The sequence below is a fragment of the Nannobrachium achirus genome, assembly GCF_963921795.1.
Source record: "Nannobrachium achirus genome assembly, chromosome: 11".
In the NCBI taxonomy this organism is placed as follows: Eukaryota; Metazoa; Chordata; class Actinopteri; order Myctophiformes; family Myctophidae; genus Nannobrachium; species Nannobrachium achirus.
In genome coordinates this window covers 466,671-478,796 of record NC_137820.1, presented here as the reverse complement: position 1 = coordinate 478,796, position 12,126 = coordinate 466,671, and the positions used below count along the sequence as shown (strand labels likewise).

At 42.3% G+C, this 12,126-nt stretch overlaps 1 protein-coding gene across 1 annotated transcript in view; it reads right to left on the bottom strand.

Moving 5' to 3' along the window:
• LOC308293620 (DNA-binding protein RFX7-like) overlaps nucleotides 1-12,126 on the bottom strand; it is a gene marked incomplete at its 3' end in the record, with an annotated part of 61,718 nt that overhangs the window by 23,718 nt on the left and 25,874 nt on the right. The window contains exons 9-12 of the mRNA XM_080736215.1: nucleotides 10,296-10,631; nucleotides 8,144-8,406; nucleotides 3,836-3,986; nucleotides 482-631 (exon numbers count right to left, since the gene is read on the bottom strand). Coding sequence (XP_080592341.1) covers nucleotides 482-631; nucleotides 3,836-3,986; nucleotides 8,144-8,406; nucleotides 10,296-10,631 — 900 coding nt within the window. The remainder of the gene's footprint in view (nucleotides 1-481; nucleotides 632-3,835; nucleotides 3,987-8,143; nucleotides 8,407-10,295; nucleotides 10,632-12,126) is intronic.

Genomic DNA, 12,126 nt, shown 5'->3' with positions numbered 1-12,126 from the left:
AGGCAAATTCACATTCATTCTCGCATGACGCCGCCCTCTGCTGCCTGGCAGACCAAAGTGCACTATTGCACAACCAAAAAAAATAAAAATAAATAAATAAATGTCTGTCTGTCTATCTACTATAACGTCGCAAAGGTAAGCCGCTTTTTGATGGCGCCAGACCCAATAAATAAATAAATAATCTGGCAGTAGGAGAGTTAATAAGGTGCAACATACATACATACATACGGTAAGGTGCAGTAAGGTTGCAGTAAACATAAGGTAGAGTAAACATAAGGTGCATAAGGCTCGCCTGGAAGGCCTGTCCGGCAATGGCAGTAAACATAAGGTAGAGTAAACATAAGGTGCATAAGGCTCACCTGGAAGGCCTGTCCGGGGATGGGACAGTAAACATAAGGTACAGTAAACATAAGGTGCATAAGGCTCACCTGGAAGGCCTGTCCGGGGATGGGACAGTAAACATAAGGTGCATAAGGCTCACCTGGAAGGCCTGTCCGGGGATGGCGAAGGCGTGCGGCTTGCGGAACTGGTCGTCCAGCAGGTCCTGGTAGGACGGCAGGAGGCCCAGGCCCCCCCCTCCTCCGCCCCCCCCACTGCTGTTGTAGCGGTTGGTGATCCACTCCAGCTTGGCCTGAACCAATCAGAGCTGTTGTTATTTACACAGCTTCAACACAATGTACACAATGTCATTTACATAGCATGTAAACAATGTACACAATGTTATTTAGATAGCATGTAAACAATGTACACAATGTTTAAATGTTAACAGTGTTATTTAGATAGCATGTTGTTTAGCCATTATGCTAGGTTCACTGTTGACCTGCTATCCTATAGTTTAATGTAATGTTATTTAGATAGGCTGTTGTTTAGACACATGCTATCCTATAGTTTAATGTAATGTTATTTAGATAGCCTGTTGTTTAGACACATGCTATCCTATAGTTTAATGTAATGTTATTTAGATAGCCTGTTGTTTAGACACATGCTATCCTATAGTTTAATGTAATGTTATTTAGATAGCCTGTTGTTTAGACACATGCTATCCTATAGTTTAATGTAGTGTTATTTAGATAGCCTGTTGTTTAGACACATGCTATCCTATAGTTTAATGTAGTGTTATTTAGATAGCATGTTGTTTAGACACATGCTATCCTATAGTTTAATGTAGTGTTATTTAGATAGCTTGTTGTTTAGACACATGCTATCCTATAGTTTAATGTAATGTTATTTAGATAGGCTGTTGTTTAGACACATGCTATCCTATAGTTTAATGTAATGTTATTTAGATAGCCTGTTGTTTAGACACATGCTATCCTATAGTTTAATGTAATGTTATTTAGATAGCCTGTTGTTTAGACACATGCTATCCTATAGTTTAATGTAATGTTATTTAGATAGCCTGTTGTTTAGACACATGCTATCCTATAGTTTAATGTAGTGTTATTTAGATAGCCTGTTGTTTAGACACATGCTATCCTATAGTTTAATGTAGTGTTATTTAGATAGCATGTTGTTTAGACACATGCTATCCTATAGTTTAATGTAGTGTTATTTAGATAGCTTGTTGTTTAGACACATGCTATCCTATAGTTTAATGTAATGTTATTTAGATAGCCTGTTGTTTAGACACATGCTATCCTATAGTTTAATGTAATGTTATTTAGATAGCATGTTGTTTAGACACATGCTATCCTATAGTTTAATGTAGTGTTATTTAGATAGCATGTTGTTTAGACACATGCTATCCTATAGTTTAATGTAGTGTTATTTAGACAGTCTGTTGTTTAGACACATGCTATCCTATAGTTTAATGTAATGTTATGTAGATAGCCTGTTGTTTAGACGCTGCTATCCTATAGTTTAATGTAATGTTATGTAGATAGCCTGTTGTTTAGACGCATGCTATCCTATAGTTTAATGTAGTGTTATTTAGATAGCATGTTGTTTAGACACATGCTATCCTATAGTTTAATGTAGTGTTATTTAGATAGCATGTTGTTTAGACACATGCTATCCTATAGTTTAATGTAATGTTATTTAGATAGCATGTTGTTTAGACACATGCTATCCTATAGTTTAATGTACACAATGTTATTTAGATAGCATGTTGTTTAGACACATGCTATCCTATAGTTTAATGTAGTGTTATTTAGATAGCTTGTTGTTTAGACACATGCTATCCTATAGTTTAATGTAATGTTATTTAGATAGCCTGTTGTTTAGACACATGCTATCCTATAGTTTAATGTAATGTTATTTAGATAGCATGTTGTTTAGACACATGCTATCCTATAGTTTAATGTAGTGTTATTTAGATAGCATGTTGTTTAGACACATGCTATCCTATAGTTTAATGTAGTGTTATTTAGACAGTCTGTTGTTTAGACACATGCTATCCTATAGTTTAATGTAATGTTATGTAGATAGCCTGTTGTTTAGACGCTGCTATCCTATAGTTTAATGTAATGTTATGTAGATAGCCTGTTGTTTAGACGCATGCTATCCTATAGTTTAATGTAGTGTTATTTAGATAGCATGTTGTTTAGACACATGCTATCCTATAGTTTAATGTAGTGTTATTTAGATAGCATGTTGTTTAGACACATGCTATCCTATAGTTTAATGTAATGTTATTTAGATAGCATGTTGTTTAGACACATGCTATCCTATAGTTTAATGTACACAATGTTATTTAGATAGCATGTTGTTTAGACACATGCTATCCTATAGTTTAATGTAGTGTTATTTAGATAGCTTGTTGTTTAGACACATGCTATCCTATAGTTTAATGTAATGTTATTTAGATAGCCTGTTGTTTAGACACATGCTATCCTATAGTTTAATGTAATGTTATTTAGATAGCATGTTGTTTAGACACATGCTATCCTATAGTTTAATGTAGTGTTATTTAGATAGCATGTTGTTTAGACACATGCTATCCTATAGTTTAATGTAGTGTTATTTAGATAGCCTGTTGTTTAGAAACATGCTATCCTATAGTTTAAGGTAGTGCTATTTAGATAGACTGTTGTTTAGACACATGCTATCCTATAGTTTAATGTACTGTTATTTAGATAGCATGATGTTTAGACACATGCTATCCTATAGTTTAATGTAATGTTATTTAGATAGCATGTTGTTTAGACACATGCTATCCTATAGTTTAATGTACACAATGTTATTTAGATAGCATGTTGTTTAGACACATGCTATCCTATAGTTTAATGTAGTGTTATTTAGATAGCATGTTGTTTAGACACATGCTATCCTATAGTTTAATGTAGTGTTATTTAGATAGCATGTTGTTTAGACACATGCTATCCTATAGTTTAATGTACTGTTATCTAGATAGCCTGTTGTTTAGACACATGCTATCCTATAGTTTAATGTAATGTTATGTAGATAGCATAGTTTAATGTAGTGTTATTTAGATAGCATGTTGTTTAGACACATGCTATCCTATAGTTTAATGTAGTGTTATTTAGATAGCCTGTTGTTTAGACACATGCTATCCTATAGTTTAATGTAATGTTATTTAGATAGCATGTTGTTTAGACACATGCTATCCTATAGTTTAATGTAATGTTATTTAGATAGCATGTTGTTTAGACACATGCTATCCTATAGTTTAATGTAGTGTTATTTAGATAGCATGTTGTTTAGACACATGCTATCCTATAGTTTAATGTAGTGTTTATCTTACCTTGTCAGGGTGGGTTTAGTGGGTTTACCGTACCTTGTCAGGGTGGGTTTAGTGGGTTTATCTTACCTTGTTAGGGTGGGTTTAGTGGGTTTATCTTACCTTGTCAGGGTGGGTTTAGTGGGTTTACCGTACCTTGTCAGGGTGTGTGGCCGTGGGCCTCTGCATGGGTTTGACGGGGCTGCTGGACACAATGCTGGCCTCATGGAAGCCTGTCATGCTGCTGCTGATGGGTGTGAAGGAGAAGGGGTTCCTGCACTCCACTGGGCTGGGAGGAACACTGCTGCTGTAAGGAGGGGAACCAAGAGTTAAAACACTCTACCAGACTGGAGGAACCCTGCTGCTGTAAGAGAGTTAAAGAGTTAAATCACTCCACTGGGCTGGGAGGAACACTGCTGCTGTAAGGAGGGGAACCAAGAGTTAAAACACTCTACCAGACTGGAGGAACCCTGCTGCTGTAAGAGAGTTAAAGAGTTAAATCACTCCACTGGGCTGGGAGGAACACTGCTGCTGTAAGGAGGAGAACCAAGAGTTAAAACACTCTACCAGACTGGAGGAACCCTGCTGCTGTAAGAGAGTTAAAGAGTTAAATCACTCCACTGGGCTGGGAGGAACACTGCTGCTGTAAGGAGGAGAACCAAGAGAGCGTTAGGGTTCAACCACTCTACCAGACTGGAGGAACACTGCTGCTGTAAGGACAGTTAAAGAGTTAAAACACTGCTGCTGTAAGGAGGAGAACCATGAGTTAAAACACTCTACCAGACTGGAGGAACACTGCTGCTGTAAGGAGGAGAACCAAGAGTTAAAACACTCTACCAGACTGGAGGAACACTGCTGCTGTAAGGACAGTTAAAGAGTTAAAACACTGCTGCTGTAAGGAGGAGAACCATGAGTTAAAACACTCTACCAGACTGGAGGAACACTGCTGCTGTAAGGAGGAGAACCAAGAGTTAAAACACTCTACCAGACTGGAGGAACACTGCTGCTGTAAGGAGGAGAACCAAGAGTTAAAACACTCTACCAGACTGGAGGAACACTGCTGCTGTAAGAGAATTAAAAGAGTTAAATCACTCAACTGGGCTGGAGGAACACTGCTGCTGTAAGGACAGTTAAAGAGTTAAAACACTGCTGCTGTAAGGAGGAGAACCAAGAGTTAAAACACTCCACTGGGCTGGGAGGAACACTGCTGCTGTAAGAGGGTTAAAGAGTTAAATAACTCCACTGGGAGTTACATTTTAGAGGAATCGTTAAATTTTGCGCCACATTTGGTGGAGAGGTTGATTGATATATTGTGAACCATTCTGGATATTGGGCCATCAAATATTCACACCTTTTCAAAATGGTCACCGTCACCTATGGGTGATCAAATCTTCCTATCCCACCCTCTTGTGCCTACAGTTTGTCCTGGTAGGCTAAAACGTTGTGTGGGTGTGTTCATACTAATGGCCTAAAAGGGGGCGTTGCAATGGGAGTGTCCTAGATAACGGCAATATTTTGGGAGTACGATTCAAATGGTAGTCTGGCCTAACGCGGACATTCTATTTCCTCCGGCGTCTGGAGTGGACGCGGAGGGACATGACTCCTGCTGCTGTCCGCTTTGAGTAAATGAGGAAGTGATCCGCGGTGGAAAACCAGTGATAAATCATAGCGATTTTACAATTATAATGGATAAGCCTAAACAAACCAGTTCACATGAACAATACTGATGTAAAATAAGATATACGGCTACATATATTTTATATACAATTACAATGTATTGAACCACAGTTACAGGGGGGCTTGCCCAGGCTGGATCCTGAGGCTATTGAAATGTTAGTCTCGCATGGCCAGACTGTTGACTCCGCGATTTGGGAAATGCTCCCGTCATACAGTCTGGGGCACGGAAATAGAAACGATGAGTGCAAGATAAAGCGGATGTGATGCACTGCTCCCTTGGTGCAGTAGCAATAACATATCCTACTGGAAGCATTATGTCTCCTTTGAATATTTATGGGGGCGTTATTTTGTCTTTCTCTGGTGTTCTTGGTGTTACCTCCATGATGTTTTCAAACGTTTTCTTAAACTATACACTATACACTCATAACAAGAATATGCCGCTCGAATGACTTTGTCTGTGCTAGTGTGTTTCTGTTATGTTTCCAATGGGACTACAGTTCATTAGAATGACTCTGTCTGTGCTAGTGTGTTTCTGTTATGTTTCCAATGGGACTACAGTTCATTATAATGACTCTGTCTGTGCTAGTGTGTTTCTGTTATGTTTCCAATGGGACTACAGTTCATTATAATGACTCTGTCTGTGCTAGTGTGTTTCTGTTATGTTTCCAATGGGACTACAGTTCATTATAATGACTCTGTCTGTGCTAGTGTGTTTTTGTTATGTTTCCAATGGGACTACAGTTCATTAGAATGACTCTGTCTGTGCCAGGGTTTCCGCTAGGCATTTTTGGGGCCGGCCACCTTGGCCGGCAGGATTATATTTTACCGGCCAATCAATTAATTTATCGGCCATATTATATTGAACGTCACATACGTGTTTGCAGATGAGATACTGTATGTGCATGGTGCACCGTGCACCCAACTGATAATTACACCATTATGTTTGCGCTGGGTTTCCTTCCTCTTTATCACAGATGCAATTGCAAAATGTTCCAACAAAATAATATCCTAACTATCTACTTATGTAGAGGTATCGCTTGCAGAAAAAAGAAGTGAATAGGTTAAAGTGGGCGTGCAACTCAAGCGAACCGTTTGCGCGCCCTGCCACACAGTGGCCTACAAATTAATAAGTTAATAATAAATGATTTTGGCTTCACGTCTCATTAAACCTTTTACACACAACATTTGTTTTATTTTGTTAATGTTGTGTTATGATGGTGCAAGGAAGGTTGACTTGCCTCTGTTGCTTTGACCACGATGGCATCACATCCATGCATCAGAAAGTCATGTGCGTGCTTGTATAATATCCATGATTCCACAGAGTTCGCGTCCCTTTTTTATTATCGTCTACTGGGTCCAGCTTGATTACCTCGGAAGAACCCCAGTTCTGTTCTGATTATAACACTAAACCCACGCTGATTGTTACAAGGTGCTGGAACTGTCAGCTGTGAAACGTGATGTGTGCTTCTCCGTAAGGCCGTATGCGTGTCTAAAATAGCAGACATAAAAGCTCACAGCGCGGCGCGTTTCGCCTTGTTGTGAGCTTGAAGCTCTGATATTTCCAATGTTGAGAGATGGGATTTATGGCTCTTTGAAGTGAGCCGGATCTCTGGGATCCGTTCCTTTCAAAGAGCCGTTCAAAAGACTGGCTCATTCTAGTAGTTACTTTGTAGATTTTGATTATGATTACAAATAACTTCAACCCTATATACATTTATTTCGGACATATATAGGTACATATCTGCCATTTGAAAATAGCTGATCTACAAGCTCACAATGCTATCGTTCATTTCAAAGAGCCGTTCAAAAGACTCGATTCGTTCGCGAACGTCCCACCACTACAGCGCAGCATGAAGCAGCAGCAGTGGCGGTGAGCTCCGCTGTCGTCAGACAGACTCACAGAACATGATACACATTTAAAATTATGATAGGTTTTAATGGTTGTAGCTTTACTACTTTAGACAAATAATTATGTGAATAATAAGATTAAATGATAAAATAGCCTAAGAGGCATTTTCCCAGCCGGCCACGGTGGCCGGTGGACTTAATAATAATAATTACCGGCCAATTAAACATTTAACCGGCCAATGGCCGGTAAATACCGGCTAACGGAATCTCTGGTCTGTGCTAGTGTGTTTTTGTTATGTTTCCAATGGGACTACAGTTCATTAGAATGACTCTGTCTGTGCTAGTGTGCTTCTGTTATGTTTCCAAGGGACTACAGTTCATTAGAATGACTCTGTCTGTGCTAGTGTGCTTCTGTTATGTTTCCAATGGGACTACAGTTCAGTGCAGCAGTGACTACTTCGGATACTCGCCGTTCAGGAGCTGTTGTTCCAGACTCTATATAGCATTCAGAGATTGAGGAATAGTTGTCTGGCTACCCGAGACTATTGAAATGGTGATACAAGCAGGAAATCTGGTACAAATCATCATTGGAGGTCACACTTCTATTCTATAGACCCGGTTCTAGGAAACCGGGTCAACTTCATAATGAATTCCTTCAAACTGACCTGCAGTTGGACAGAGGGGTGCTGATGGGTGCTGATGGGTGCTACTGACCTGCAGTTGGACAGAGGGGTGCTGATGGGTGCTACTAACCTGCAGTTGGACAGAGGGGTGCTAATGGGTGCTGATGGGTGCTACTAACCTGCAGTTGGACAGAGGGGTGCTAATGGGTGCTACTGACCTGCAGTTGGACAGAGGGGTGCTGATGGGTGCTACTGACCTGCAGTTGGACAGAGGGGTGCTGATGGGTGCTGATGGGTGCTGATGGGTGCTACTAACCTGCAGTTGGACAGAGGGGTGCTGATGGGGGTGAGGCGTCCCAGGGCAGCGTCCACGGGGGTGAGGGGGGGGTCCCGGGGGAGGCCTCCCAGACCCGAGGTGGGCGTGGGGGTGGGGGTGGGCGTGGGGGTGGGGGTCTGCACCGGGGTGGTGCTGCTGTGTGCCGAGTGGTAGAAGGAGGCCCCGCCCCCTTGGTGGGCGTTGGAGGCCACGCCCACCTGGCTCTGCAGCGTCATGGAGTCCACACAGCTGCTGAACAGAGGCTGGAGCCCCTGGTGGAGAGATAGAGTAACTACACCTTAGTATGAACACTGCTGCTTCTAGTGGACACACACAGTAACTACACCTTAGTATGAACACTGCCCCTGGTGGAGACACACAGTAACTACACCTTAGTATGAACACTGCCCCTGGTGGAGACACACAGTAACTACACCTTAGTATGAACACTGCCCCTGGTGGAGACACACAGTAACTACACCTTAGTATGAACACTGCCCCTGATGGAGACACACAGTAACTACACCTTAGTATGAACACTGCCCCTGATGGAGACACACAGTAACTACACCTTAGTATGAACACTGTCTCTAGTGGAGACACAGAGTAACTACACCTTAGTATGAACACTGTCTCTAGTGGACACACAGTAACTACACCTTAGTATGAACACTGTCTCTAGTGGACACACACAGTAACTACACCTTAGTATGAACACTGCCCCTGGTGGAGACACACAGTAACTACACCTTAGTATGAACACTGCCCCTGATGGAGACACACAGTAACTACACCTTAGTATGAACACTGCTGCTTCTAGTGGACACACACAGTAACTACACGTTAGTATGAACACTGCCCCTGGTGGAGACACACAGTAACTACACCTTAGTATGAACACTGCCCCTGGTGGAGACACACAGTAACTACACCTTAGTATGAACACTGCCCCTGGTGGAGACACAGAGTAACTACACCTTAGTATGAACACTGCTGCTTCTAGTGGACACACAGTAACTACACCTTAGTATGAACACTGCCCCTGGTGGAGACACACAGTAACTACACCTTAGTATGAACACTGTCTCTAGTGGAGACACAGAGTAACTACACCTTAGTATGAACACTGTCTCTAGTGGACACACAGTAACTACACCTTAGTATGAACACTGCCCCTGGTGGAGACACACAGTAACTACACCTTAGTATGAACACTGCCCCTGGTGGAGACACAGAGTAACTACACCTTAGTATGAACACTGCTGCTTCTAGTGGACACACAGTAACTACACCTTAGTATGAACACTGTCTCTAGTGGAGACACACAGTAACTACACCTTAGTATGAACACTGCCCCTGGTGGAGACACAGAGTAACTACACCTTAGTATGAACACTGCTGCTTCTAGTGGACACACAGTAACTACACCTTAGTATGAACACTGCCCCTGGTGGAGACACAGAGTAACTACACCTTAGTATGAACACTGTCTCTAGTGGAGACACAGAGTAACTACACCTTAGTATGAACACTGCCCCAGGTGGAGACACAGAGTAACTACACCTCAGTATGAACACTGTCTCTAGTGGAGACACACAGTAACTACACCTCAGTATGAACACTGTCTCTAGTGGAGACACACAGTAACTACACCTTAGTATGAACACTGTCTCTAGTGGACACACACAGTAACTACACCTTAGTATGAACACTGCTGCTTCTAGTGGACACACACAGTAACTACACCTTAGTGTCAACGTCCATTTCTAGACTTTGACACATTCTAAAACTCAGTTGAGTTAATCTTAAAGGGATATGAAACCCAAAATCACTTTTTTCTATAATTATTATGTATTAAATCAATGAGTGACTTGTGATAGGGAGCAGTGAGTGATATGATTCAATTTGCCCATAGGCTTGTGGATTCAGAACTTTCTGACCTGAACATGTATTGTTTTGCTATAGTTTAACTCCAATCTAATGAAAGCAATCAGTGAAATGTGAGAAGTTTGAATCCATGCCTTCTTAGTTTAACACCGTTCTAACGCTCTGTTATCCAATAAGACATGATCTGAACATGTATTGTTTTGCTATAGTTTAACTCCATTCTAATGAAAGCAATCAGTGAAATGTGAGAAGTTTGAATCCATGCCTTGAGCTTCATCTGCTCCTCCATCTGCACCAGCTCCTCCACGATGCTGTCCTGCGTCATGTCGTCATCGTTGAAGGGGAAGTAGTCCATGGTGTTCTGAGAAGCTCCAGAGAAGGTCTCCATGCTGGGCTGAGAAGCTCCAGAGAAGGTCTCCATGGTGTTCTGGGAGCTTCCAGAGAAGTCCACCATGTCCTGGTGAACCAGGCTGAGCTGCATGGAGGCAGAGGAGGAGGAGGAGGAGGCGTCCGCAGACGGTTTCTGTTCTGCTGGGGTCTGCTGGCTGAAGGCCTGGCTCTCCTGCTGGCTGAAGGCCTGGCTCTCCTCCCAGATTGTGCTCTTCAAGTTAGAAACAACAACAGAATACATAAATACATGTCATCCCTGGACTTGATGATTTTGGTAACTAAGCCTTGCCTTAGACGGAGACCTTCGTCTTAGCGTTTTTTTAATCAGCGTATTAAGATCGCCTTTGTCTACTGTTCAATCGAGCCTCGGTTGCTAATAGTTGCTAAGAGACTAAATAACCCGGAAACAAAACATCTGTTCCCCATCCAGTCCCATTTAACTGCAGAAGAAGAAATGCACTTTCCGCAGGTTCTAGGTTTCCACAGCGTCACATGGCCCCGCCCACAGTGTTACATGGCCCCGCCCACATGCATTGGAGTGGAGCTCGGGGAGACTTAGCTCTGGTCCATAGTGTTAGTGGAGTTCTCCCTAACGCTATGTTCCTCTACCTCCTAGCTCTGGTCCATAGTGTTAGTGGAGTTCTCCCTAATGCTATGTTCCTCTACCTCCTAGCTCTGGTCCATAGTGTTAGTGGAGTTCTCCCTAACGCTATGTTCCTCTACCTCCTAGCTCTGGTCCATAGTGTTAGTGGAGTTCTCCCTAACGCTATGTTCCTCTACCTCCTAGCTCTGGTCCATAGTGTTAGTGGAGTTCTCCCTAACGCTACGTTCCTCTACCTCCTAGCTCTGGTCCATAGTGTTAGTGGAGTTCATCCTAACGCTATGTTCCTCTACCTCCTAGCTCTGGTCCATAGTGTTAGTGGAGTTCATCCTAATGCTATGTTCCTCTACCTCCTAGCTCTGGTCCATAGTGTTAGTGGAGTTCTCCCTAACGCTATGTTCCTCTACCTCCTAGCTCTGGCCCATAGCGTTAGTGGAGTTCTCCCTAACGCTATGTTCCTCTACCTCCTAGCTCTGGTCCATAGCGTTAGTGGAGTTCTCCCTAACGCTATGTTCCTCTACCTCCTAGCTCTGGTCCATAGCGTTAGTGGAGTTCTCCCTAACGCTATGTTCCTCTACCTCCTAGCTCTGGTCCATAGTGTTAGTGGAGTTCTCCCTAACGCTATGTTCCTCTACCTCCTAGCTCTGGTCCATAGCGTTAGTGGAGTTTTCCCTAACACTATGTTCGTCTACCTCCCATATCCTTGGCAAATCCGGAAAGACGCGTCGTCTGGTCCGAAAATAACAAAAACTGTTTCGCCCCTCACCAATCCAAAGGTATCAGTGGACAGTTGAAAGCTTACTCTACTTAGTGGACGTGGTCTGAGCCCCCCACCACTCGATTAAAATACATTTCTAGGGTGAAATGAAAAATATTCCACCGGATGGAGGCTCCATTTCTTCTAGTTTTTCACTATTTGTCGTCGCCATCAAGGTGCCAACTCACTACTGCCGCGCATTAGCCTCATTGGGTGTTATTCAACTCTGCAACGTTGGAGGCGCTGTTTCGTAAAAACTGTCTTCAACCAGGAAGAGTGTCTCTAACCGGTGGAACATTTTTCAATACCGATTACCGCCTTTTAAATATACGATACGATACAAAGCCA